This window comes from Oncorhynchus mykiss, chromosome 12 (assembly GCF_057628025.1).
Source record: "Oncorhynchus mykiss isolate SJ-2025 chromosome 12, ASM5762802v1, whole genome shotgun sequence".
Classification (NCBI taxonomy): domain Eukaryota; kingdom Metazoa; phylum Chordata; class Actinopteri; order Salmoniformes; family Salmonidae; genus Oncorhynchus; species Oncorhynchus mykiss.
Window position 1 is genome coordinate 2,063,620 of NC_143033.1, and position 26,968 is coordinate 2,090,587.

The 26,968-nt window shown below is 46.3% G+C and overlaps 1 protein-coding gene across 2 annotated transcripts in view; it reads left to right on the plus strand.

Annotated features, from left to right (window-relative positions):
• The window catches only part of il11ra (interleukin 11 receptor subunit alpha), a 108,317-nt gene that overhangs the window by 46,010 nt on the left and 35,339 nt on the right, over positions 1-26,968 (plus strand). For both annotated transcript variants that reach the window (XM_036936730.2, XM_036936732.2), the window contains exons 2-3: positions 20,905-21,004; positions 24,878-24,944. In XM_036936730.2, coding sequence (XP_036792625.1) covers positions 20,905-21,004; positions 24,878-24,944 — 167 coding nt within the window. The remainder of the gene's footprint in view (positions 1-20,904; positions 21,005-24,877; positions 24,945-26,968) is intronic.

Here is a 26,968-nt window from a genome sequence, read left to right on the forward strand (position 1 = left end):
ACTGACAAGAGTTACTGACAAGAGTTACTGTTACTGACAAGAGTTACTGTTATTGACAAGAGTTACTGACAAGAGTTACTGACAAGAGTTACTGTTATTGACAAGAGTTACTGACAAGAGTTACTGACAAGAGTTACTGACAAGAGTTACTGACATCAGTCACTGGCTTCATCAATAAAAGCATCGTTGACGTCGTACCCACAGTAACAGTACGTACATACCCCAACCAGAAACCATGGATAACAGGCAACATCCGTACTGAGCTAAAGGGTAGAGCTGGCGCCTTCAAGGAAGGGGACTCTAACCCGGAAGCTTATAAGAAATCCTGCTACGTCCTCAGACGAACCATCAAACAGGCAAAGCACCAATACAGGACTAAGATTGAATCGTACTACAACGGTTCTGACACTCTTTGGATGTGGCAGGGCCTGCAAACTTTTACAGACTACAAAGGGAAGCCCAGCCGCTAGCTGCCCAATGATGTGAGCCTAGCAGACGAGCTAAATCACTTCTCTGCTCGCTTCGAGGCAAGCAACACTGATGCATGCATGAGACTATCAGTTGTTCTGGATGACTGTGTGATCACGCTCTACGTAGCCAACGTGAGTAAGACCTTTAAACAGGTCAACATTCACAAGGCTGCAGGGCCAGACGGATTACCAGGACGTGTGCTCCGGGCATGTGCTGACCAACTGGCAGGTGTCTTCACTGACATTTTCAATATGTCCCTGATTGAGTCTGTAATACCAACATGTTTCAAGCAGACTACCATAGTCCCTGTGCCCTAGAACACTAAGGTAACCTGCCTAAATGACTACAGACCCATAGCACTCACGTCCATAGCCACAAAGTGCTTTGAAAGGCTGGACATGTCTCACATCAACACCATTATCCCAGAAACCCTAGACCCACTCTAATTTGCATGCTGCTTCAAACAGATCCACAGATGATGCAATCTCTACTGCACTCCACACTGCCCTTTCCCACCTGGACAAAAGGAACACCGATGTGAGAATGACGAGACAGCCTATAGGGAGGAGGTCAGAGACCTGGCCGGAAGGTGCCATAATAACATCCTGTCCCTCAACGTAATCAAGACAAAGGAGATGATTGTGGACCGCACTCTTTATCTCAGCCAATCATGGTTAGTGGGAAGGTTGCTCACTTTTTCTGTGGCTAAACCAACTAGGCATGTAATTCAACTATTTTATTCGTATTTACAGATGACATACAGGTTTGATATTAAGGCGCATGAAAGTTGCCATGTCCGTGAAGGCATTTCTGCCAAAAAATGCATTTTGAAAATAAAAATCTATATGTTCTAAAGGCTGTAAAGTCGTGACATGTCGTTTCCTGAATTGAGTCACAAATGTGATATAGCGAAGCACCTGAGTGAGCTGAGTGCGCAATTACACAGGTACTTTCCCGAAACAGACGACACAAACAACTGGATTCGTTATCCTTTTCATGCCCTGCCTCCAGTCCACTTACCGATATCTGAACCAGAGAGCCTCATCGAAATTGCAACAAGCATTTCTGTGAAAATTGTATTTAATCAGAAGCCACTGCCAGATTTCTAGATACGGCTGCGCTCAGAGTTTCTTGCCTTGGCAAATCGCGCTGTTAAGACACTGATGCCCTTTGCAACCACGTACCTATGTGAGAGTGGAGTCTCGGCCCTCACTAGCATGAACACTAAATACAGGCACAGACGGTGTGTGGAAAATTATTTAAAACTGAGACTCTCCAATACAACCCAACATTGCAGACTTTTCAAGCAATCCCTTAACCTGTGTTAATTCACTTATTCACAATTGTTGATGAACAAATAAGGTTTTATATGTAAGATGGTTAAATAAAGAACAAAATTATTGATTATTATTATATTATTATTTGTGCCCTGGTCCTATAAGAGCTCTATCACTTCCCACGAGCCGGGTTGTGACAAAAACTCACACGCATTCTTATGTTTAATAAATGTATTGTATAGTGTGTGTGTGTGGCAGGCTTACAATGAAGGCAAAAAACAACATTTGAGAGTGCGCTGACCCTGGTGCTAGAGGGGTAGACAGCTGACCCTGGTGCTAGAGGGCGTACAGCTGACCCTGGTGCTAGAGGGCGTACAGCTGACCCTGGTGCTAGAGGGGGTACAGCTGACCCTGGTGCTAGAGGGGGTACAGCTGATCCTGGTGCTAGAGGGGGTACAGCTGACCCTGGTGCTAGAGGGGGTACAGCTGACCCTGATGCTAGAGGGGGTACAGCTGACCCTGGTGCTAGAGGGGGTACAGCTGACCCTGGTGCTCGAGGGCGTACGCAGCTGGAGGTTGAATGTTTGAAGGGGAACGGGACTATAAACAGTTTGGGAACCACTGCTCTAGAGCACACAAGAAACTATACATACCTCAGCCTAAACATCAGCGGCACAGGTAACTTCCACAAAGCTGTGAACGATCTGAGAGACAAGGCAAGAAGGGCCTTCTACGCCATCAAAAGGAACATCAAATTAGACACACCAACTAATACATGCAGAGCAGAATTAGGCCGATCCCCACTAATTATCAAAATCCAGAAAAGAGCTGTTAAATTCTACAACCACCTAAAAGGAAGCTATTCGCAAACCTTCCATAACAAAGCCATCACCTACAGAGAGATGAACCTGGAGAAGAGTCCCCTAAGCAAGCTGGTCCTGGGGCTCTGTTCACAAACACAACCCACAGAGACCCAGGACAGCAACACAATTAGACCCAACCAAATCATGAGAAAACAAAAAGAGAATTACTTGACACATTGGAAAGAATTAACAAAAGAAAAAACGAGCAAACTAGAATGCTACTTGGCCCTAAACAGAGAGTACACAGCGGCCACTGTGACTGACCCCAAATGAAAAACAATCTGTGATTATGTACAGACTCAGTGAGCATAGTCTTGCTATTGAGAAAGGCCACCGTAGGAAGACTTGGCTCTCAAGAGAAGACAGGCTATGTGCACACTGCCCACAAAATGAGGTGGACACTGAGCTGCACTTCCTAACCTCCTGCCCAATGTATGACCATATTAGAGACACATATTTCCCTCAGATTACACAGACACACAAATAATTTGAAAACAAGTTGGATAAACTCCCATATCTACTGGGTGACATACCACAGTGTGACATCACAGTAACACAGATTTGTACAGATGCATTTTTTTTCAATAATTTACTTAACACAGGCAACACGTTTATAGCTATTAGGACCAGGGAATGCAGATTTTTTTATACTTAGGTAGTGGAATAACCTTTGACTCTTTCCAGACTTCTGGGCACACCACATCAAGCACTTATTAAAAATATGAGAGATTGGGGTAGATATTTGATTAGCTGTAACTCTAAACAATTTGGTGTCTAGATTATCTGTACCAGGTGACTTGTCATCCGAAAGAGACAACAGCGTCCTTTCTACCTCTGCCCTTTCTACTTGATGAAAAACAAACCTGCATTGCCTCTCCTCCATGATACAATCTTTTATAAGGGTATAATGACATGGAGCCATCAGTTGGAATCATAGCATTCCTCAACTTGTCCACTTTGCCTGTAAAATATTAATTAAAGTAGTTTGCGATGTTGTGTGGTTTTGTAATAAATATACCCTCTGATTCAACAAAAGAGGTGGACATGTTTGAATTCCTACCCATAATAGTGTTCAACGTTCTCCACAGCTTTTTCCCCATCATCCTTCACTTCATCAGTTTTGTGCTGATCGAATCCCTACTTCTTTCTTTAGATTGGTCACAAGATTTCTTCATTTACAATAACTTTGCTTATCAAACACAGTGCCAGATTTATCTGCTACTTTTTTGGCATCATGCCATTGAATCCTTACATTTCTCAGCTCGTCATCAATCCATGGGGGCACCGTTTAACCTCACCGTGCATTTTCTTAAAGGGGCGTGCCAATCAGCTATACTTATAAATCATTTCTTAAAGGGGCGTGCTTATCAGCTGTACTCATAAATCATTTCTTAAAGGGGCAGGTTTATCAGCTGTACTCATAAATCATTTCTTAAAGGGGCGTGCTTATCAGCTGTACTCATAAATCATTTCTTAAAGGGGCAGGCTTATCAGCTGTACTCATAAATCATTTCTTAAAGGGGCAGGTTTATCAGCTGTACTCATAAATCATTTCTTAAAGGGGCGTGCTTATCAGCTGTACTCATAAATCATTTCTTAAAGGGGCGTGCTTATCAGCTGTACTCATAAATCATTTCTTAAAGGGGCGTGCTTATCAGCTGTACTCATAAATCATTTCATAAACAAACTTAATGACATTTCAGGATCATCCTCACTACACACTTCTAACCATTGGCCCATTCTAAATCTCATCCACAACGAGTCCTGATTGAACCCTCTGTAGGACCTGTGGTAGATTACCTTAGGGCCAGGTATTGTAGTGTTCCTAGTGAGTGAGTCCTGATTGAACCCTCTGTAGGACCTGTGGTAGATTACCTTAGGGCCTCTGGTATTGTAGTGTTCCTAGTGAGTGAGTCCTGATTGAACCCTCTATAGGACCTGTGGTAGATTACCTTAGGGCCAGCCTTTGGTATTTTAGTGTTCCTAGTGAGCGAGTCCTGATTGAACCCTCTATAGGACCTGTGGTAGATTACCTTAGGGCCAGCCTTTGGTATTGTTGTTTTCCTAGTGAGTGAGTCCTGATTGAACCTTCTATAGGACCTGTGGTAGATTACCTTAGGGCCAGCCTTTGGTATTGTTGTTTTCCTAGTGAGCGAGTCCTGATTGAACCCTGCACTAGACAGCATATTTCATGAATTATGTTCCTTTAAACTTCATATATTCAAGTGATTAACAGACCTTTCTTTGGTAGATTTACAGTGTATGTCCAAACATGAATCAGCAGTTGGAATCTGAGAGAGAGATTGTGTGTGTGTGTGTGTGTGTGTGTGTGTGTGGGTGGAGGGGGTGGAATTGCTTGTGTCTGTCTCTCCTAGAGAGAGAGAGAGAGAGAGTCAGTTTTTGGAAGAGAATGTGGGCTTTTGGCTCCAGAGGGTATTTGAAAGACGTTGACTGATTTTGAAGCAAATACAAGCAGAGCTGTAGTTTGTGGGCAGAGCTCTCCGCTCCTGAGAGAGAACTACTTTCAGCCTGCAGTAACACAGTAACATTGCTGCTTAGTGTTTTAACGCAGCTGATCTGTTACTTAGAAATACATGGGAACAAAAGAGAGTTAGGCTTTTCAACATTCCTTCCTGAAGTCGTTGTCTACCCCCCCCCCCCCCCCCCCCCCATGTAGCTTTGACCTCCCCCAACCTTCCCCTTATGCCACCCCCCCCCCCCCCCCCTTCTCCCTCCCTCACATCTGCTACTCTGTTTCCTCCCTCTGTGGTGATAAGAGAATATTTTTAGCAATATGTTTGTGTCCAGTTGGTAATACTCTGTACTGTGTCTTGGAGTCAACACTAAACGACTTTATTGTGTGGTGTCAATCAATCAAATGTATTTATTTAGCCCTTCGAACATCAGCTGATGTCACAAAGTGCTGTACAGAAACCCAGCCTAAAACCCCAAACAGCAAGCAATGCAGGTGTAGAAGCACGGTGGCTAGGAAAAACTCCCTAGAAAGGCCGTAACCTAGGAAGAAACCTAGAGAGGAACCAGGCTATGAGGGGTAGCCAGTCCTCTTCTGGCTGTGCCGGGTGGAGATTATAACAGAACATGGCCAAGATGTTCAAATGTTCATAGATGACCAGCAGGGTCAAATACTAATAATCACAGTGGTTGTAGAGGGTGCAACAAGTCAGCACCTCAGGAGTAAATGTCAGTTGGCTTTTCATAGCCGATCATTAAGAGTATCTCTACCGCTCCTGCTGTCTCTAGAGAGTTGAAACCAGCAGGTCTGTGACAGGTAGCACGTCCGGTGAACAGGTCAGGGTTCCATAGTCGTAGACAGAACAGAATACTACTGTACTTGGTGGTGTCAACACTGTACTGGGTGGTGTCAACACTGTACTGGGTGGTGTCAACACTATACTACTGTACTGAGTTGTGTCAACACTGTACTGGGTGGTGTCAACACTACTGGGTGGTGTCAACACTATACTGCTGTACTGTGTGGTGTCAACACTGTACTGGGTGGTGTCAACACTATACTACTGTACTGAGTTGTGTCAACACTGTACTGGGTGGTGTCAACACTACTGGGTGGTGTCAACACTATACTGCTGTACTGTGTGGTGTCAACACTGTACTGGGTGGTGTCAACACTACTGGGTGGTGTCAACACTATACTGCTGTACTGTGTGGTGTCAACACTGTACTGGGTGGTGTCAACACTATACTACTATACTGTGTGGTGTCAACACTATACTACTGTACTGTGTGGTGTCAACACTGTACTGGGTGGTGTCAACACTGTACTGGGTGGTGTCAACACTATACAACTGTACTGGGTGGTGTCAACACTGTACTGTGTGGTGTCAACACTGTACTGTGTGTTGTCAACACTATACACACTGTACTGTGTGGTGTCAACACTACTACTGTACTGTACTGTGTGGTGTCAACACTACTACTGTACTGTACTGTGTGGTGTCAACACTGTACTACTGTACTGTACTGTGTGTTAACACTGTACTACTGTACTGTGTGTTTTCAACACTGTACTACTGTACTGTGTGTTGTCAACATTATACTACTGTACTGTGTGTTGTCAACATTATACTACTGTACTGTGTGTTGTCAACACTGTACTACTGTACTGGGTGGTGTCAACACTGTACTGGGTGGTGTCAACACTGTACTGGGTGGTGTCAACACTGTACTGGGTGGTGCCAACACTGTACTGGGTGGTGTCAACACTGTACTACTGTACTGGGTGGTGTCAACACTGTACTGGGTGGTGTCAACACTGTACTGTGTGGTGTCAACACTGTACTGGGTGGTGTCAACACTGTACTACTGTACTGTGTATTGTCAACACTGTACTGTGTGGTGTCAACACTGTACTACTGTACTGGGTGGTGTCAACACTGTACTGGGTGGTGTCAACACTGTACTGTGCGGTGTCAACACTGTACTGGGTGGTGTCAACACTGTACTACTGTACTGTGTGTTGTCAACACTGTACTACTGTACTGGGTGGTGTCAACACTGTACTGTGTGGTGTCAACACTATACTACTGTACTGGTGGTGTCAACACTGTACTGTGTGGTGTCAACACTATACTACTGTACTGGGTGGTGTCAACACTGTACTACTGTACTGTACTGGGTGGTGTCAACACTATACTACTGTACTGGGTGGTGTCAACACTATACACACTGTACTGTGTGGTGTCAACACTGTACTACTGTACTGTACTGTGTGGTGTCAACACTGTACTACTGTACTGTGTGTTGTCAACACTATACTACTGTACTGTGTGGTGTCAACACTGTACTACTGTACTGTGTGGTGTCAACACTATACTACTGTACTGTACTGTGTGGTGTCAACACTGTATTGCTGTACTGTACTGTGTGGTGTCAACACTGTACTGCTGTACTGTACTGTGTGGTGTCAACACTGTACTGTGTGGTGTCAACACTATACTACTATACTGTGTGGTGTCAACACTATACTACTGTACTGTGTGGTGTCAACACTGTACTGGGTGGTGTCAACACTGTACTGGGTGGTGTCAACACTATACAACTGTACTGGGTGGTGTCAACACTGTACTGTGTGTTAACACTGTACTACTGTACTGTGTGTTTTCAACACTGTACTACTGTACTGTGTGTTGTCAACATTATACTACTGTACTGTGTGTTGTCAACATTATACTACTGTACTGTGTGTTGTCAACACTGTACTACTGTACTGGGTGGTGTCAACACTGTACTGGGTGGTGTCAACACTGTACTGGGTGGTGTCAACACTGTACTGGGTGGTGCCAACACTGTACTGGGTGGTGTCAACACTGTACTACTGTACTGGGTGGTGTCAACACTGTACTGTGTGGTGTCAACACTGTACTGGGTGGTGTCAACACTGTACTACTGTACTGTGTGGTGTCAACACTGTACTACTGTACTGTGTATTGTCAACACTGTACTGTGTGGTGTCAACACTGTACTACTGTACTGGGTGGTGTCAACACTGTACTGGGTGGTGTCAACACTGTACTGTGCGGTGTCAACACTGTACTGGGTGGTGTCAACACTGTACTACTGTACTGTGTGTTGTCAACACTGTACTACTGTACTGGGTGGTGTCAACACTGTACTGTGTGGTGTCAACACTATACTACTGTACTGGTGGTGTCAACACTGTACTGTGTGGTGTCAACACTATACTACTGTACTGGGTGGTGTCAACACTGTACTACTGTACTGTACTGGGTGGTGTCAACACTGTACTACTGTACTGTGTGTTGTCAACACTATACTACTGTACTGTGTGGTGTCAACACTGTACTACTGTACTGTGTGGTGTCAACACTATACTACTGTACTGTACTGTGTGGTGTCAACACTGTATTGCTGTACTGTACTGTGTGGTGTCAACACTGTACTGCTGTACTGTACTGTGTGGTGTCAACACTGTACTGTGTGGTGTCAACACTATACTACTATACTGTGTGGTGTCAACACTATACTACTGTACTGTGTGGTGTCAACACTATACTGGGTGGTGTCAACACTGTACTGGGTGGTGTCAACACTATACAACTGTACTGGGTGGTGTCAACACTGTACTGGGTGGTGTCAACACTATACTACTATACTGTGTGGTGCCAACACTATACTACTGCACTGGGTGGTGTCAACACTGTACTGGGTGGTGTCAACACTGTACTGGGTGGTGTCAACACTATACAACTGTACTGGGTGGTGTCAACACTGTACTGTGTGTTGTCAACACTATACACACTGTACTGTGTGGTGTCAACACTACTACTGTACTGTACTGTGTGGTGTCAACACTACTACTGCACTGTACTGTGTGGTGTCAACACTGTACTACTGTACTGTACTGTGTGTTAACACTGTACTACTGTACTGTGTGTTGTCAACATTATACTACTGTACTGTGTGTTGTCAACATTATACTACTGTACTGTGTGTTGTCAACACTGTACTACTGTACTGGGTGGTGTCAACACAGTACTGAGTGGTGTCAACACTGTACTGGGTGGTGTCAACACTGTACTGGGTGGTGCCAACACTGTACCGGGTGGTGTCAACACTGTACTACTGTACTGGGTGGTGTCAACACTGTACTGGGTGGTGTCAACACTGTACTGTGTGGTGTCAACACTGTACTGGGTGGTGTCAACACTGTACTACTGTACTGTGTGGTGTCAACACTGTACTACTGTACTGTGTATTGTCAACACTGTACTGTGTGGTGTCAACACTGTACTACTGTACTGGGTGGTGTCAACACTGTACTGGGTGGTGTCAACACTGTACTGTGCGGTGTCAACACTGTACTGGGTGGTGTCAACACTGTACTACTGTACTGGGTGGTGTCAACACTGTACTGTGTGGTGTCAACACTATACTACTGTACTGGTGGTGTCAACACTGTACTGTGTGGTGTCAACACTATACTACTGTACTGGGTGGTGTCAACACTGTACTACTGTACTGTACTGGGTGGTGTCAACACTATACTACTGTACTGGGTGGTGTCAACACTATACACACTGTACTGTGTGGTGTCAACACTGTACTACTGTACTGTACTGTGTGGTGTCAACACTGTACTACTGTACTGTGTGTTGTCAACACTATACTACTGTACTGTGTGGTGTCAACACTGTACTACTGTACTGTGTGGTGTCAACACTATACTACTGTACTGTACTGTGTGGTGTCAACACTGTATTGCTGTACTGTACTGTGTGGTGTCAACACTGTACTGCTGTACTGTACTGTGTGGTGTCAACACTGTACTACTGTACTGTACTGTGTGGTGTCAACACTGTACTGTGTGGTGTCAACACTATACTACTGTACTGGGTGGTGTCAACACTATACAACTGTACTGTGTGGTGTCAACACTGTACTGGGTGGTGTCAACACTATACTACTGTACTGTGTGGTGTCACCACTGTACTGGGTGGTGTCAACACTATACTACTGTACTGGGTGGTGTCAACACTATACAACTGTACTGTGTGGTGTCAACACTATACTACTGTACTGTGTGCTGTCAACACTGTACTGGGTGGTGTCAACACTGTACTGGGTGGTGTAAACACTGTACTGGGTGGTCTAAACACTGTACTGGGTGGTGTCAACACTGTACTGCGTGGTGTCAACATTATACTACTGTACTGTGTGGTGTCAACACTGTATTGCTGTACTGTACTGTGTGGTGTCAACACTGTACTGCTGTACTGTACTGTGTGGTGTCAACACTGTACTGCTGTACTGTACTGTGTGGTGTCAACACTGTACTGGGTGGTGTCAACAATGTACTGGGTGGTGTAAACACTGTACTGGGTGGTCTAAACACTGTACTGGGTGGTGTCAACACTGTACTGCGTGGTGTCAACATTATACTACTGTACTGTGTGGTGTCAACACTGTATTGCTGTACTGTACTGTGTGGTGTCAACACTGTACTGCTGTACTGTACTGTGTGGTGTCAACACTGTACTACTGTACTGTACTGTGTGGTGTCAACACTGTACTGTGTGGTGTCAACACTATACTACTGTACTGGGTGGTGTCAACACTATACAACTGTACTGTGTGGTGTCAACACTGTACTGGGTGGTGTCAACACTATACTACTGTACTGTGTGGTGTCAACACTGTACTGGGTGGTGTCAACACTGTACTGGGTGGTGTCACCACTGTACTGGGTGGTGTCAACACTATACTACTGTACTGGGTGGTGTCAACACTATACAACTGTACTGTGTGGTGTCAACACTATACTACTGTACTGTGTGGTGTCAACACTGTACTGGGTGGTGTCAACACTGTACTGGGTGGTGTAAACACTGTACTGGGTGGTCTAAACACTGTACTGGGTGGTGTCAACACTGTACTGCGTGGTGTCAACATTATACTACTGTACTGGATGGTGTCAACACTACAGGAAACAGAGAAATGGAGAGTCAGTCTTCCTCTTCCTGTCCTTTAGCCTGGCAGGCCATTCTGGTGGTTCTGGAAACATTATTTGTATAGCTCCCTCTCCCTGATGGCAGATAGCCAATACCTCAGGTATATCTTTATATGGAATACTAGTTATCCAGCCTGTTTTAAGACTCAGGGCTCTATTCAATCTGGATGGCTGAAGTGATAGAGATTGCCTGTTATTAATTTAAAGGTAATTTCCAATTGAGCTGACATATGTAGCGTTTACCGTGAATGCAGTCTCTGCTAACATTACCTTTAAATTTCAATCACGCTGTAACACTGAACTTCTGCTATACAGATTGAATAGAGCCCTGAGTGGAGACCAGGGTCTGTATTGACAAGGCGTCTCAAAGTAGAACTGCTGATTTAGGATCATTATGATCCAAAATACATATTTTTATAGATTATTTTATTTGAACCTTATTTAACTAGGCAAATTCTTATTTACAATGACGGCCTACCAAAAGGCCTCCTACGGGGACGGGGGCTAGGATTTAAAAATACAAAATATATATATAGTAAAAACACACATCACGACAAGAGAGACACCACAACACTACATAAAGATAGACCTAGCTGACAACATAGCAAGGCGGCAACACATCATGGTACAAACATTATTGGGCACAGACAACAGCACAAAGGGCAAGAAGGTAGAGACAACAATACATCACGCAAGGCAGCCACAACTGTCAGTAAGAGTGTCCATGACTGAGACTTTGAATGAAAAGATGGAGGGAAAACTGTCCAGTTTGAGTGTTTGTTGCAGCTCGTTCCAGTCGCTAGCTGCAGCGAACTGAAAAAACGAGCGACCCAGGGATGTCTGTGCTTTGGGGACCTTTAACAGAATGTGGCTGGCAGAACGGGTGTTGTATGTGGAAGATGAGGGCTGCAGTACATATCTCTAAGATAGGGGAGAGAGTGGCCTAAGAGGGTTTATAAATATCACATTATTCATTATGATCTGATGAAACTGATCCTAGTTCAGAACTCCTACTCTGAAACACTTAGTGAATATGTGCCCAGAGATATGAGTGGTGTTCGGAGAGTCTTGTTTATCTGTATCCTGTATCCTGCGCTGCGGCTGCATGCAGTTGGGTTCAACTCATACTGTATACGCATCAGTGTGCCAAGAAGCTTTATAAAAAGCAACTTGTGTTTCAGAGTCGGAGTTCTGAACTAGGATCAGTTTTATCAGATCATAATGTTCTGCACTCTACTACAGTCCACTACTCTACAGAACACTAGGACGGCAGGTAGCCTAGCGGTTAAGAACATTGGCCCAGTAGCAGTGTATATCCCTCCGAAAGCGGATACCAAGATGGCCATCAAGGAACTTCACTGGACTTTATGTAAACTGGAAACCACATATCCTGAGGCTGCATTTATTGTAGCTGGGGATTTTAACAAAGATAATCTGAGAACAAGGCTACCTAAATTCTAGCAGCATATCGATTGCGGTACATGAGCGAGTAACACTTCTCGACCACTGCTACTCTAACTTCCACGATGTATACAAGGCCCTCCCCATCTCTCCTTTTGGCAAATATGACCATGACTCCATCTTGTTGCTCCCCTCCTATAGGCAGAAACTAAAACAGGACGCACCTGTGCTTAGGTCTATCCAATGCTGGTCTGACCAATCAGATTCCACGCTTCAAGATTGCTTCCATCACGTGGACTGGGATATGTTCCAGGTAACCTCAGATAACAACGTTGACATATATACTGACTCGACGAGGTCATAAGGAAGTGTATAGGAGATGTTGTACCGACTGTGACTATGAAAACCTTCCCTAACCAGAAACATTGGATTGATGGAAGCATTCGTGCAAAACTGAAAGCGCAAAACACCGCATTTAATCATGGCAAGGCGACTGGGAATGTGGCCGAATACAAACAGTGTAGTTATTCCCTCTACAAGGCAATCAAACAAGCTAAGTGTCAGTATCGAGGCAAAGTGGATTCAACGGATCAGACACAAGAGGTATTTGGCAGGGTCTACGAAACAAAAACCAGGCCCGATGCGGACATCGACGTCTTGCTTCCAGACAAATTTAACAACTTTTTCGCAAGCTTTGAGGACAATACAGTGCCACTGACAAGGCCCGCTACCAAAGCCTGTGTGCTCTCCTTCTCCGTGGCCGACGTGAGTAAGACATTGAAACATGTTAACCCTCGCAGGGCTGCCGGCCCAGACGGCATCCCTAGCCGCGTCCTCAGGGCATTCGCAGAACAGCTGGCTGGTTTGTTTACGGACATATTCAATCAATCCCTATCCCAGTCTGCTGTCCCCACATGCTTCAAGAGGACCACCATTGTTCCTGTTCCCAAGAAAGCAAAGATAACTGAGCTAAACAACTATCGCCCCGTAGCACTCACTTCCGTCATCATGAAGTGCTTTGAGAGACTAGTCAAGGACCATATCACCTTCACCTTACCTGACACCCTAGAGCCACTTCAATTTGCTTACATTGACTACTGCTCAGCATTCAACACCATAATACCCTCCAAACTCATCATTAAGCTTGAGTCCCTGGGTCTTGACCCCACCCTGTGCAACTGGGTCCTGGACTTCCTGACTTGCCACTCTCAGAAGGTTGAGGATCAACTTTGCTGATCCTCAACACTGGGGCCCCACAAGGGTGCGTTCTCAGCCCCCTCCTGTACTCACTGTTCATCCACCACTGCGTGGCCATGCACGCCTCCAACTCAATCATCAAGTTTGCAGGCGACACAACAGTAGTAGGCTTGATTACCAACAATGACGAGACAGCCTACAGGTAGGAGGTGAGGACTCTCAGAGTGTGGTGTCAGGACAAAAACCCCTTACTCAATGTCAGCAAAACAAAAGAGATGATTGTGGACTTCAGGAAATAGCAACGGGAGCACCCCCCTATCCACATCGACGGGACAGCAGTGGAGAAGGTGGAAAGTTTTAAGTTCCTCGGTTTACATATCACAGGCAAACTGAAATGATCCACACACACAGGCAGTGTGGTGAAGAAGGTGCAACAATGCCTCTTCAACCTCCGAGGGGGAAGAAATTTGGCTTGTCACCAAAAACCCTCACTAACTTTTACAGATGCATAATCGAGAGCATCCTGTCAGGCTGTATCACCGCCTGGTACGGCAACTGCACCGCCCACAACCGCAAGGCTCTCCAGAGGGTTGTGAGGTCTGCACAACGCATCACCGGGGGCAAACTACCTGCCCTCCAAGACACCTACAGCACCCGATGTCACAGGAAGGCCAAAAAGATAATCAAGGACAATAACAACCCGAGCCACTTATTGTTCACCCCGCTTGCATCAAGAAGGCGAGGTCAGTACAGGTGCATCAAAGCGGGGACTTAGAGACTGATAAACAGCTTGTATCTCAAGGCCATCAGGCTGTTAAACAGCCATCACTCACACTGAGTGGCTGCTGCCTACATACAGACTAGAAATCATTGGCCACTTTAATAAGTGGAACACTAGTCACTTTATTAATGCCACTTTAATTATGTTTACATATCTTACATTACTCATCTCATATGTATATACTGTATAATATACTATCTATTGCATCTCAGCCGCTCTGTCTCTGCTCGTCCAAAAATGTTATATTTATATAATCTTATCCCATTCCTTTACTAGATTTTGTGTATTAGTTTCTGTTGTGGAATTTGTTAGATACTGCTGCACTGTCGGTACTAGAAGCACAAGCATTTCGCTACACTCGCAATAACATATGCTAACCATGTGTATGTGACCAGTAAAAGTTGTAAAAGTAAAAATTTGATTTGATAAGTGAGTCTGCTAAATGACTCACTACTATAAGTGGCTGTGGATAAGTGAGTCTGCTAAATGACTAACATCAATGTGCCCTACAGTACTCTACTGCACTCTTCTCTACAGTACACTAGAGTACACTCACTGAAAGAGCTACAAAGGCATATGAAAAGGGTAGAGATAGAGACACAGACAGACAGAGAAATAGAGAGAGGAGTCGGAGAGGGTAGCTAGCTAGGCTGCAGTACACTACCCATGTCTGAGAGAGTAGCTAGCTAGGCTGCAGTACACTACCCATGTCTGAGAGGGTAGCTAGCTAGGCTGCAGTACACTACCCATGTCTGAGAGAGTAGCTAGCTAAGCTGCAGTACACTACCCATGTCTGAGAGGGTAGCTAGCTAGGCTGCAGTACACTACCCATGTCTGAGAGGGTAGCTAGCTAGGCTGCAGTACACTACCCATGTCTGAGAGGGTAGCTAGCTAGGCTGCAGTACACTACCCATGTCTGAGAGAGTAGCTAGCTAGGCTGCAGTACACTACCCATGTCTGAGAGGGTAGTTAGCTAGGCTGCAGTACACTACCCATGTCTGAGAGGGTAGCTAGCTAGGCTGCAGTACACTACCCATGTCTGAGAGGGTAGCTAGCTAGGCTGCAGTACACTACCCATGTCTGAGAGGGTAGCTAGCTAGGCTGCAGTACACTACCCATGTCTGAGAGGGTAGTTAGCTAGGCTGCAGTACACTACCCATGTCTGAGAGGGTAGCTAGCTAGGCTGCAGTACACTACCCATGTCTGAGAGGGTAGCTAGCTAGGCTGCAGTACACTACCCATGTCTGAGAGGGTAGCTAGCTAGGCTGCAGTACACTACCCATGTCTGAGAGAGTAGCTAGCTAGGCTGCAGTACACTACCCATGTCTGAGAGAGTAGCTAGCTAAGCTGCAGTACACTACCCATGTCTGAGAGGGTAGCTAGCTAGGCTGCAGTACACTACCCATGTCTGAGAGGGTAGCTAGCTAGGCTGCAGTACACTACCCATGTCTGAGAGGGTAGCTAGCTAGGCTGCAGTACACTACCCATGTCTGAGAGGGTAGTTAGCTAGGCTGCAGTACACTACCCATGTCTGAGAGGGTAGCTAGCTAGGCTGCAGTACACTACCCATGTCTGAGAGGGTAGCTAGCTAGGCTGCAGTACACTACCCATGTCTGAGAGGGTAGCTAGCTAGGCTGCAGTACACTACCCATGTCTGAGAGGGTAGCTAGCTAGGGTGCAGTACACTACCCATGTCTGAGAGGGTAGCTAGCTAAGCTGCAGTACACTACCCATGTCTGAGAGGGTAGCTAGCTAGGCTGCAGTACACTACCCATGTCTGAGAGGGTAGTTAGCTAGGCTGCAGTACACTACCCATGTCTGAGAGGGTAGCTAGCTAGGCTGCAGTACACTACCCATGTCTGAGAGGGTAGCTAGCTAGGCTGCAGCACACTACCCATGTCTGAGAGGGTAGCTAGCTAGGCTGCAGTACACTACCCATGTCTGAGAGGGTAGCTAGCTAGGCTGCAGTAACCTACCTGGGATATAACCAGATTGTGAGATTAGAACATTGTGATGAGCCAGTAGAAATCCTGTATGTTCATCTGTCTGAAGAAGACTGATGGGTATTGGCTGACGACAACACCAGATCATTCTTTAGCCTGAGTGCCAATCCGTTTGAGCTATCATGCCAACTCATTGTCAATCATTGTCATGCCAAACATAGATGGACAATGAGCACAGACACATCTTGTCTAAAGTAGTGCACTATATAGGGAATAGGGTTCCATAGGGCTCTGGTCTAAAGTAGTGCACTATATAGGGAATAGGGTTCCATAGGGCTCTGGTCTAAAGTAGTGCACTACATATAGGGAATAGGGTTCCATAGGACTCTGGTCTAAAGTAGTGCACTATATAGGGAATAGGGTTCCATAGGGCTCTGGTCTAAAGTAGTGCACTATATAGGGAATAAGGTTCTATATGGTTCTAGTCTAAAGTAGTGCACTATATAGGGAATAGGGTTCTATATGGCTCTGGTCTAAAGTAGTGCACTATATAGGGAATAGGGTTCTATATGGCTCTGGTCTAAAGTAGTGCACTATATATAGGGAATAGGGTTCCACATGGCCCTGGTCTAAAGTAGTGCACTATATAGGGAATAGAGTTCTATATGGTTCTGGTCTAAAGTAGTGCACTATATAGGGAATAGGGTTCTATAGGGCTCTGGTCTAAAGTAGTGCTCTATATAGGGAATAGGGTTCCATAGGGCTCTGGTCTAAAGTAGTGCACTATATAGGGAATAGGGCTCTGGTCTAAAGTAGTGCACTATATAGGGAATAGGGTGCTATTTGAGATACACCCTGAGCTATGTCTCTGTATCAGTGTTTTCTCCTCCAGACCATCCCATAAACCATAAACCTGCTCTGCCCAGGCAGGGAGGGAGGAGCAACCATCTGGGTTTTATTATCATTGTTGGCTCTCTGTCAAGTCCTCTGAAGAACCATCTGTCATGTTTTCCATGTGACTGAATAGGTCTGAACCGTTTGTCAGTAACTTTTGATTGTTTAGGGGCAGTTTCCCGGACACAGATTAAGTCTTGACTAAAAAACTCAATGAGGACTATCCATTTCCAGCAAACCGTCGCTACGCCAGGCTTGGTCTGTCAGTGATGATGGTGATAAAGATGGTGATGATTATGGTGAGGATGATGGTGATAGTGATGATTATGGTTATAGTGTTGATTATGATGTGATGATTATAATGTGATGATGATTATGGTGATGATTATGGTGATAGTGATGATTATGATGATGGTGATAATGATGTTTATGGTGATAGTGTTGATTATGATGTAATGATGGTTATGGTGATGATTATGGTGATGATGATGATGGTGATAGTGATGATTATGGTTATAGTGATGATGGTGATAGGGATGATTATGGTTATAGTGATGATGGTGATAGGGATGATTATGGTGATGATTATGATGATTATGATGATGTTGATAGTGATGATTATGGTTATAGTGTTGATTATGATGTAATGATGGTTATGGTGATGATGATGATGGTGATAGTGATGATTATGGTGATGATGATGATGGTGATAGTGATGATTATGGTTATAGTGTTGATTATGATGTAATGATGGTTATGGTGATGATGATGATGGTGATAGGGATGATGGTGATGTTTATGATGTAATGATGGTTATGGTGATGATGATGATGATGATGATGATGATGGTGATAGTGATGATTATGGTGATGATTATGGTTATAGTGTTGATTATGATGTAATGATGATCCTCCCTACACCTCCTCCCTATCGCTGGACTGTTAGCCTGGTGGTACACCTCCTCCCTACACCTCCTCCCTACAGCTGGACTGTTAGCTGGGTGGTACACCTCCTCCCTACACCTCCTCCCTACAGCTGGACTGTTAGCTGGGTGGTACACCTCCTCCCTACACCTCCTCCCTACAGCTGGACTGTTAGCTGGGTGGTACACCTCCTCCCTACACCTCCTCCCTACAGCTGGACTGTTAGCTGGGTGGTACACCTCCTCCCTACACCTCCTCCCTATAGCTGGACTGTTAGCCTGGTGGTACACCTCCTCCCTACACCTCCTCCCTATAGCTGGACTGTTAGCCTGGTGGTACACCTCCTCCCTACACGTCCTCCCTACAGCTGGACTGTTAGCTGGGTGGTACACCTCCTCCCTACACGTCCTCCCTACAGCTGGACTGTTAGCTGGGTGGTACACCTCCTCCCTACACCTCCTCCCTACAGCTGGACTGTTAGCTGGGTGGTACACCTCCTCCCTACACCTCCTCCCTACAGCTGGACTGTTAGCTGGGTGGTACACCTCCTCCCTACACCTCCTCCCTATAGCTGGACTGTTGCCTGGTGGTACACCTCCTCCCTACACCTCCTTCCTATAGCTGGACTGTTAGCTGGGTGGTACACCTCCTCCCTACACCTCCTCCCTACAGCTGGACTGTTAGCTGGGTGGTACACCTCCTCCCTACACCTCCTCCCTATAGCTGGACTGTTAGCTGGGTGGTACACCTCCTCCCTACACCTCCTCCCTATAGCTGGACTGTTAGCTGGGTGGTACACCTCCTCCCTACACCTCCTCCCTATAGCTGGACTGTTAGCCTGGTGGTACACCTCCTCCCTACACCTCCTCCCTATATCTGGACTGTTAGCTGGGTGGTACACCTCCTCCCTACACCTCCTCCCTATAGCTGGACTGTTAGCTGGGTGGTACACCTCCTCCCTACACCTCCTCCCTACAGCTGGACTGTTAGCTGGGTGGTACACCTCCTCCCTACACCTCCTCCCTATAGCTGGACTGTTAGCTGGGTGGTACACCTCCTCCCTACACCTCCTCCCTATAGCTGGACTGTTAGCTGGGTGGTACACCTCCTCCCTACACCTCCTCCCTATAGCTGGACTGTTAGCTGGGTGGTACACCTCCTCCCTACACCTCCTCCCTATAGCTGGACTGTTAGCTGGGTGGTACACCTCCTCCCTACACCTCCTCCCTACAGCTGGACTGTTAGCTGGGTGGTACACCTCCTCCCTACACCTCCTCCCTATAGCTGGACTGTTAGCTGGGTGGTACACCTCCTCCCTACACCTCCTCCCTATAGCTGGACTGTTAGCTGGGTGGTACACCTCCTCCCTACACCTCCTCCCTATAGCTGGACTGTTAGCTGGGTGGTACACCTCCTCCCTACACCTCCTCCCTATAGCTGGACTGTTAGCTGGGTGGTACACCTCCTCCCTACACCTCCTCCCTACAGCTGGACTGTTAGCTGGGTGGTACACCTCCTCCCTACACCTCCTCCCTATAGCTGGACTGTTAGCTGGGTGGTACACCTCCTCCCTACACCTCCTCCCTACAGCTGGACTGTTAGCTGGGTGGTACACCTCCTCCCTACACCTCCTCCCTATAGCTGGACTGTTAGCTGGGTGGTACACCTCCTCCCTACACCTCCTCCCTACAGCTGGACTGTTAGCTGGGTGGTACACCTCCTCCCTACACCTCCTCCCTATAGCTGGACTGTTAGCTGGGTGGTACACCTCCTCCCTACACCTCCTCCCTACAGCTGGACTGTTAGCTGGGTGGTACACCTCTTCCCTACACCTCCTCCCTATAGCTGGACTGTTAGCTGGGTGGTACACCTCCTCCCTACACCTCCTCCCTACACCTCCTACGAATCTCTGAGGCATTTAGTTAATGTCATATGAAAATATTTTCCATATTAATCCATTTTCTAATAAGTTCCATGCATTTAGTTGATTTCCTGCTACATGGTTTTAATGTCTACTGTCTGGATTCTGTGATTCCGTTCTCTGCAGATTTTAGATGTTATTCTGATGGTATTCCCACATCATGACTACTGCTGTAGAGCTTTCCAGAACACCTTCAGGCGATGTGATGTGGTGTCGAAATAACATAATGATAGCTTTCGTGGGGCGGTAGGTAGCCTAGTGGTGAGAGCGTTGGACTAGTAACCGAAAGGTTGCAAGATCGAATCCCCGATCTCACAAGGTAAAAATCTGTCGTTCTGCCCCTGAACAAGGCACTGTTCCTAGGCCGTCATTGAAAATAAGAATTTGTTCTTAACTGACTTGACTAGTTAAATAAAGGTCAAATTAAAAAATAGTGTTGAAATAACATAATAATAATAGTGAAATACTTTCCCCAGAATAATTCTGTCCTCTGTGTTGTATGGCATAGGATGATGTTCCTGACTGTAGTGTTCACTTCTGGATAATGTCCTGACCCAGTGTTGTCTGCTGTACGATGATGTCCTGACCCCTGACCCAGTGTTGTCTGCTGTACGATGATGTCCTGACCCCTGACCCAGTGTTGTCTGCTGTACGATGATGTCCTGACCCAGTGTTGTCTGCTGTACGATGATGTCCTGACCCCTTAACTCTCACTCTCTTTCTCCAGATGACCTGTCTTGTGTCATGTCCGAGTGGTCTGCTAGTCATTGGCCACCTCCTCGCACTATCCTCCGTCAACACCCAGTCAGAGATATGGACCAATGAAGGTAAGAGACACTAACCTAACCCCTTACAGCTCCCATGTAAGATATGGACCAATGATGTAAAGACAGACTCATCCCTGAATTAGCCATACTGTATAATAGAGCTGTAGTCCCTGTTCCTACCGGCTACCCCCCGATACTCTACCCTGCACCTTAGAGACTGTTACTACCGGCTACCACCCGGTACTATACCCTGCATCTTAGAGACTGTTACTACTGGCTACCCCCCGATACTCTACCCTGCACCTTAGAGACTGTTACTACCGGCTACCACCCGGTACTATACCCTGCATCTTAGAGACTGTTACTACTGGCTACCACCCGGTACTCTACCCTGCACCTTAGAGACTGTTACTACCGGCTACCACCCGGTACTCTACCCTGCACCTTAGAGACTGTTACTACCGGCTACCACCCAGTACTCTACCCTGCACCTTAGAGACTGTTACTACCGGCTACCACCCGGTTCTCTACCCTGCACCTTAGAGACTGTTACTACTGGCTACCACCCGGTACTCTACCCTGCACCTTAGAGACTGTTACTACCGGCTACCACCCGGTACTCTACCCTGCACCTTAGAGACTGCTGCCCATAGTCATTGGTCACTTTAATCATGTTTACAGTGCCTTCAGGAAGTATTCACACCCGTGACGTTTTCTTTTTTTTTTTTACAAATTGTTGTGTTCAAGATTGGGATTAAAATTGAGATTTTGAGTAAAAGTCTAAAAATATCTGGCTTCAACTGTCCTAAATGCAGTGGTGGAAAAAGTACTCAATATCATTCCTTACCAAGCAAACCAGACGACACCATGTTCTGTCTTTTTTATTTGATTCACAGACTGCTACAGGTTTTGGTTTCTCCGTTTATATTTAGAGATTTGCACGTTGAACGTAGGGTGCACAGATGGGCGTCACCTCATTACTAATGTGTTACACCTGTGCTGGCATGTCCATCTTGTTAGTCGGAAGGGGTTTCACCAGTGCTTGCTCAGGAGTGGCTGGCTCAGGTGATATTTAGCAGTGGCTGGCCCAGATGATATTTAGGAGTGGCTGGCCCAGATGATATTTAGGAGTGGCTGGCCCAGGTGATATTTAGGAGTGGCTGGCTCAGGTGATATTTAGCAGTGGCTGGCCCAGATGATATTTAGGAGTGGCTGGCCCAGGTGATATTTAGGAGTGGCTGGCCCAGATGATATTTAGGAGTGGCTGGCCCAGATGATATTTAGGAGTGGCTGGCCCAGATGATATTTAGGAGTGGCTGGCCCAGATGATATTTAGGAGTGGCTGGCCCAGGTGATATTTAGGAGTGGCTGGCTCAGGTGATATTTAGCAGTGGCTGGCCCAGATGATATTTAGGAGTGGCTGGCCCAGATGATATTTAGGAGTGGCTGGCCCAGGTGATATTTAGGAGTGGCTGGCCCAGGTGATATTTAGGAGTGGCTGGCCCAGGTGATATTTAGGAGTGGCTGGCCCAGATGATATTTAGGAGTGGCTGGCCCAGATGATATTTAGGAGTGGCTGGCCCAGGTGATATTTAGCAGTGGCTGGCCCAGATGATATTTAGGAGTGGCTGGCCCAGGTGATATTTAGGAGTGGCTGGCCCAGATGATATTTAGGAGTGGCTGGCCCAGATGATATTTAGGAGTGGCTGGCCCAGATGATATTTAGGAGTGGCTGGCCCAGATGATATTTAGGAGTGGCTGGCCCAGGTGATATTTAGGAGTGGCTGGCCCAGATGATATTTAGGAGTGGCTGGCCCAGATGATATTTAGGAGTGGCTGGCCCAGGTGATATTTAGGAGTGGCTGGCCCAGGTGATATTTAGGAGTGGCTGGCCCAGATGATATTTAGGAGTGGCTGGCTCAGGTGATATTTAGGAGTGGCTGGCCCAGATTATATTTAAGAGTGGCTGGCCCAGGTGATATTTAAGAGTGGCTGGCCCAGTTGATATTTAAGAGTGGCTGGCCCAGTGCTCCAGATAAGCTTGAGAGATTTTGGGGAGAGCTACACTTCACATCAGCTCAACCTTTTAAGTTTGTAAAATGCCTGATTGTTGGTGTTTCCCTGTTTGTTTTTGCTCCATATTATTTTACTCTCTATCCTAAGTTGTTGTGGGCTTTTATTTTTAGTTTGTCTTTTTGGGAGGCAAACCTAGTGGGATATATCCATGGTGGATGTCTGTTAGAACCACTTACTAGTGGCTTTGACAACTTTCAGTGGGCCACATGGCTGCCTTTCAGAAGCCCTTTCTGTTTTGTTTGGTTGTAAATGATTGTCTTTGTTAGTTCCCTTTGTTGTGAGCGACCTTTTGAGTTTGTCTAGTGGGAACGTAACAGGACAGCCAGGGGCATACTCCAACACTTGTGTTTAGTGAGTCCGCCAGATCAGAGGCAGTAAGGTTGACAACGTGTTATGTTGAGTGGGTGTATGAATTGAACCATTTGCTGTTCTGTTAAGAATTCAAAATGTATGGAGTAAAAAGTACATTAATTTCTTTAGGAAAGTAGTGGAGTAAAAGTTAAATTAAGCAGAAATATATAAAGAAAAGTACATTTTTTCCCCCCAAAAAAATATTGTTACTTTGCCAGCAGCAAGTGGAATTTGATTTCCAAAAATACAAGGCCTGTAGCTTTCAAATTATATGCCACTCCCCCCCCCCCCCCCCCCCCCCCCAAACTCACCAGTCCCTATTTAAGGCCCAAAACAACCATTCAGCGTTCAACTGGTTTAATCCCTTTTAGCATGAGGAAGTGCATCAATACACCCAGTCACTACTCAGTAGGAAGGAAACCGCTCAGGGATTTCACCATGAGGCCAATGGGGACTTTAAAACAGTTACAGAGTTTAATGGCTGTGATAGGAGAAAACTGAGGATGGATCAACATCATCTTAGTTACTCCACAATACAAACCTAAATGACAGAGTGAAAAGAAGGATGCCTGTACAGGACAAAAAGTATCCAAAACATCCCTCCTGTTTGAAAGAAGGCACTGAAGTAAAACTGCTAATGAACCTTTATGTCCTGAATACAAAGTGTTATGTTTGGGGCAAATCCAACACAACAAACACGTATTCATGTTCAAGCACTGGCAAAATCCTCGAGGAAAACCTGGTTCAGTCTGCTTTCCAACAGATACTGGGAGACAAATTCACCTTTCAGCAGGACAATAACCAAATATACATTGGAGTTGCTTACCAAAACAACATTGAATTTTCCAGAGTGGCCTAGTTACAGTTTTGACTTAAATCAGTTTCAGAATCTATGGCAAGATTTGAAAATGTTTCTCTAGCAATGGTACAACCAACTTGACAGAGCTTGAATCATTTTAATAAGAATAATGTGTAAATATTGTGCAATCCAGATGTGAAAAGCTCTTAGAGACTTACCCAGAAAGACTCACAGCTGTAATTGCTGCCAAATGTGATTCTAACATGTATTGACTTACGGGTGTGAAGTCTTATGTAAATGAGATATTTAAGTATTTAATTTTAAATGCATTTCTGAAAACATGTTTTCACTTTGTCATTATGGGGTACTGAGTATAGCTGGGTGAGAAACAATAAGGATGTAATACATTTTGAATCCAGGCTGTAACACAACAGAATGAATACTGTCTGAAGGCACCTATACGGCTGCAAACAGTAGTTTACAAATCCTGACTGTGCCGAAGACAGGATTTGTAAGTGTTTATACATGGCTGCTATGTAACAGCAGACACAACAGAAAGCTCTGACATGTCTTTGTGTGTAGAGATGACCCACTTTAGGTCATAGAGATATACAATGCTGAGGACTGTCGGCTCTAAATATGTACAAGACTAATGATTGTAGAACTGTTTAGACACAGAGATCTAACAGTTCTAACGTCTTGTCTAGTTTCAGATGTTCAGTATGGGAGGCTGGGGTCCAACGTCACGCTGGTTTGTGGAGCAGCACTAGACAGGTATGTTCCACTGTGACAGGCTCTGGGGATGGGGGGGGGGGGGGGTCTGGACAGGTATGTTCCACTGTGACAGGCTCTGGGGATGGGGGGGGGGGGGGGGGGGGTCTGGACAGGTATGTGTCACTATGACAAGCTCTGGAGATGGGGTGGGGGAGGGGGTCTGGACAGGTATGTTCCACTGTGACAGGCTCTGGGGATGGGGGGGGGGGGGGGGGGGGGGGTCTGGACAGGTATGTTCCACTGTGACAGGCTCTGGGGATGGGGGGGGGGGGGGGGGGGGGGTCTGGACAGGTATGTTCCACTGTGACAGGCTCTGGGGATGGGGGGGGGGGGGGGGTCTGGACAGGTATGTTCCACTGTGACAGGCTCTGGGGATGGGGGGGGGGGGTCTGGACAGGTATGTTCCACTGTGACAGGCTCTGTAGATGGGGGGGGGGGGGGTCTGGACAGGTATGTTCCACTGTGACAGGCTCTGGGGATGGGGGGGGGGGGTGGGGTCTAGACAGGTATGTTCCACTGTGACAGGCTCTGGGGATGGGGGGGGGGGGGGGGGGGGGGTCTAGACAGGTATGTTCCACTGTGACAGGCTCTGGGGATGGGGGGGGGGGGGGGGGGGGGGTCTAGGATGGGTTTGTTCCCTGTGCATAACTGTCTCTGGGGGGTCATATTGTCCTTTCTCCTGGAGGTCACGCTATCATTTGAGTACCTTCTGAGGTGTAGTCCCACCTGAGGTGTAGTCCCACCTGAGGTGTAGTCCCTACTGAGGTGTAGACCCTCCTGAAGTGTAGTCCCTCCTGAGGTGTAGTCCCTCCTGAGGTGTAGTCCCTCCTGAAGTGTAGTCCCTCCTGAAGTGTAGTCCCTCCTGGCCGTGCTGCTGCTCCAGTTTCAACTGACCTGAGCCCTAGGACCATGCCCCAGGACTACCTGACATGATGACTCCTTGCTGTCCCCAGTCCACCTGACCGTGCTGCTGCTCCAGTTTCAACTGTTCTGCCTTATTATTATTCAACCATGCTGGTCATTTATGAACATTTGTACATCTTGGCCATGTTCTGTTATAATCTCCACCCGGCACAGCCAGAAGAGGACTGGCCACCCCACATAGCCTGGTTCCTCTCTAGGTTTCTTCTAGGTTTTGGCCTTTCTAGGGAGTTTTTCCTAGCCACCGTGCTTCTACACCTGCATTGCTTGCTGTTTGGGGTTTTAGGCTGGGTTTCTGTACAGCACTTTGAGATATCAGCTGATGTACGAAGGGCTATATAAATACATTTGATTTGATTTGAAGTGTAGTCCCTCCTGAAGTGTAGTCCCTCCTGAGATGTAGTATCTTCTGAGGTGTAGTCCCTCCTGAGGTGTAGTCCCTCCTGAAGTGTAGTCCCTCCTGAAGTGTAGTCCCTCCTGAGATGTAGTATCTTCTGAGGTGTAGTCCCTCCTGAGGTGTAGTCCCCTCCTGAAGTGTAGTCCCTCCTGAAGTGTAGTCCCTCCTGAAGTGTAGTCCCTCCTGAGATGTAGTACCTTCTGAGGTGTAGTCCCTCCTGAAGTGTAGTCCCTCCTGAAGTGTAGTCCCTCCTGAGGTGTAGTCCCACCTGAGGTGTAGTCCCTCCTGAGGTGTAGTCCCTCCTGAGGTGTAGTCCCTCCTGAAGTGTAGTCCCTCCTAAGATGTAGTCCCTTCTGAGGTATAGTCCCTCCTGAGGTATAGTCCCTCCTGAGGTGCAGTCCCTTCTGAGATGCAGTCCCTTCTGAGGTGCAGTCCCTTCTGAGGACACAAGATCCAGCACGCAGTATATGATACAAAAAAGGAACTATTTTATTTGACTTATTCCCTATTCAACAAAACTGTATGAATAAGGTTTGAAATGACTTAGACACTTTCTAAATATAGTATAATCAAATTATAAAACCCCTAACGCTAAGATTTCACATTCCTTATTACTGTAAAACACATAATTGTGGGTTTAGTGTTGGAGTAAATTTGTATATTTTCTAAAGTTCTCTTGATCAAAACATCTGCCCCCATGTGACTT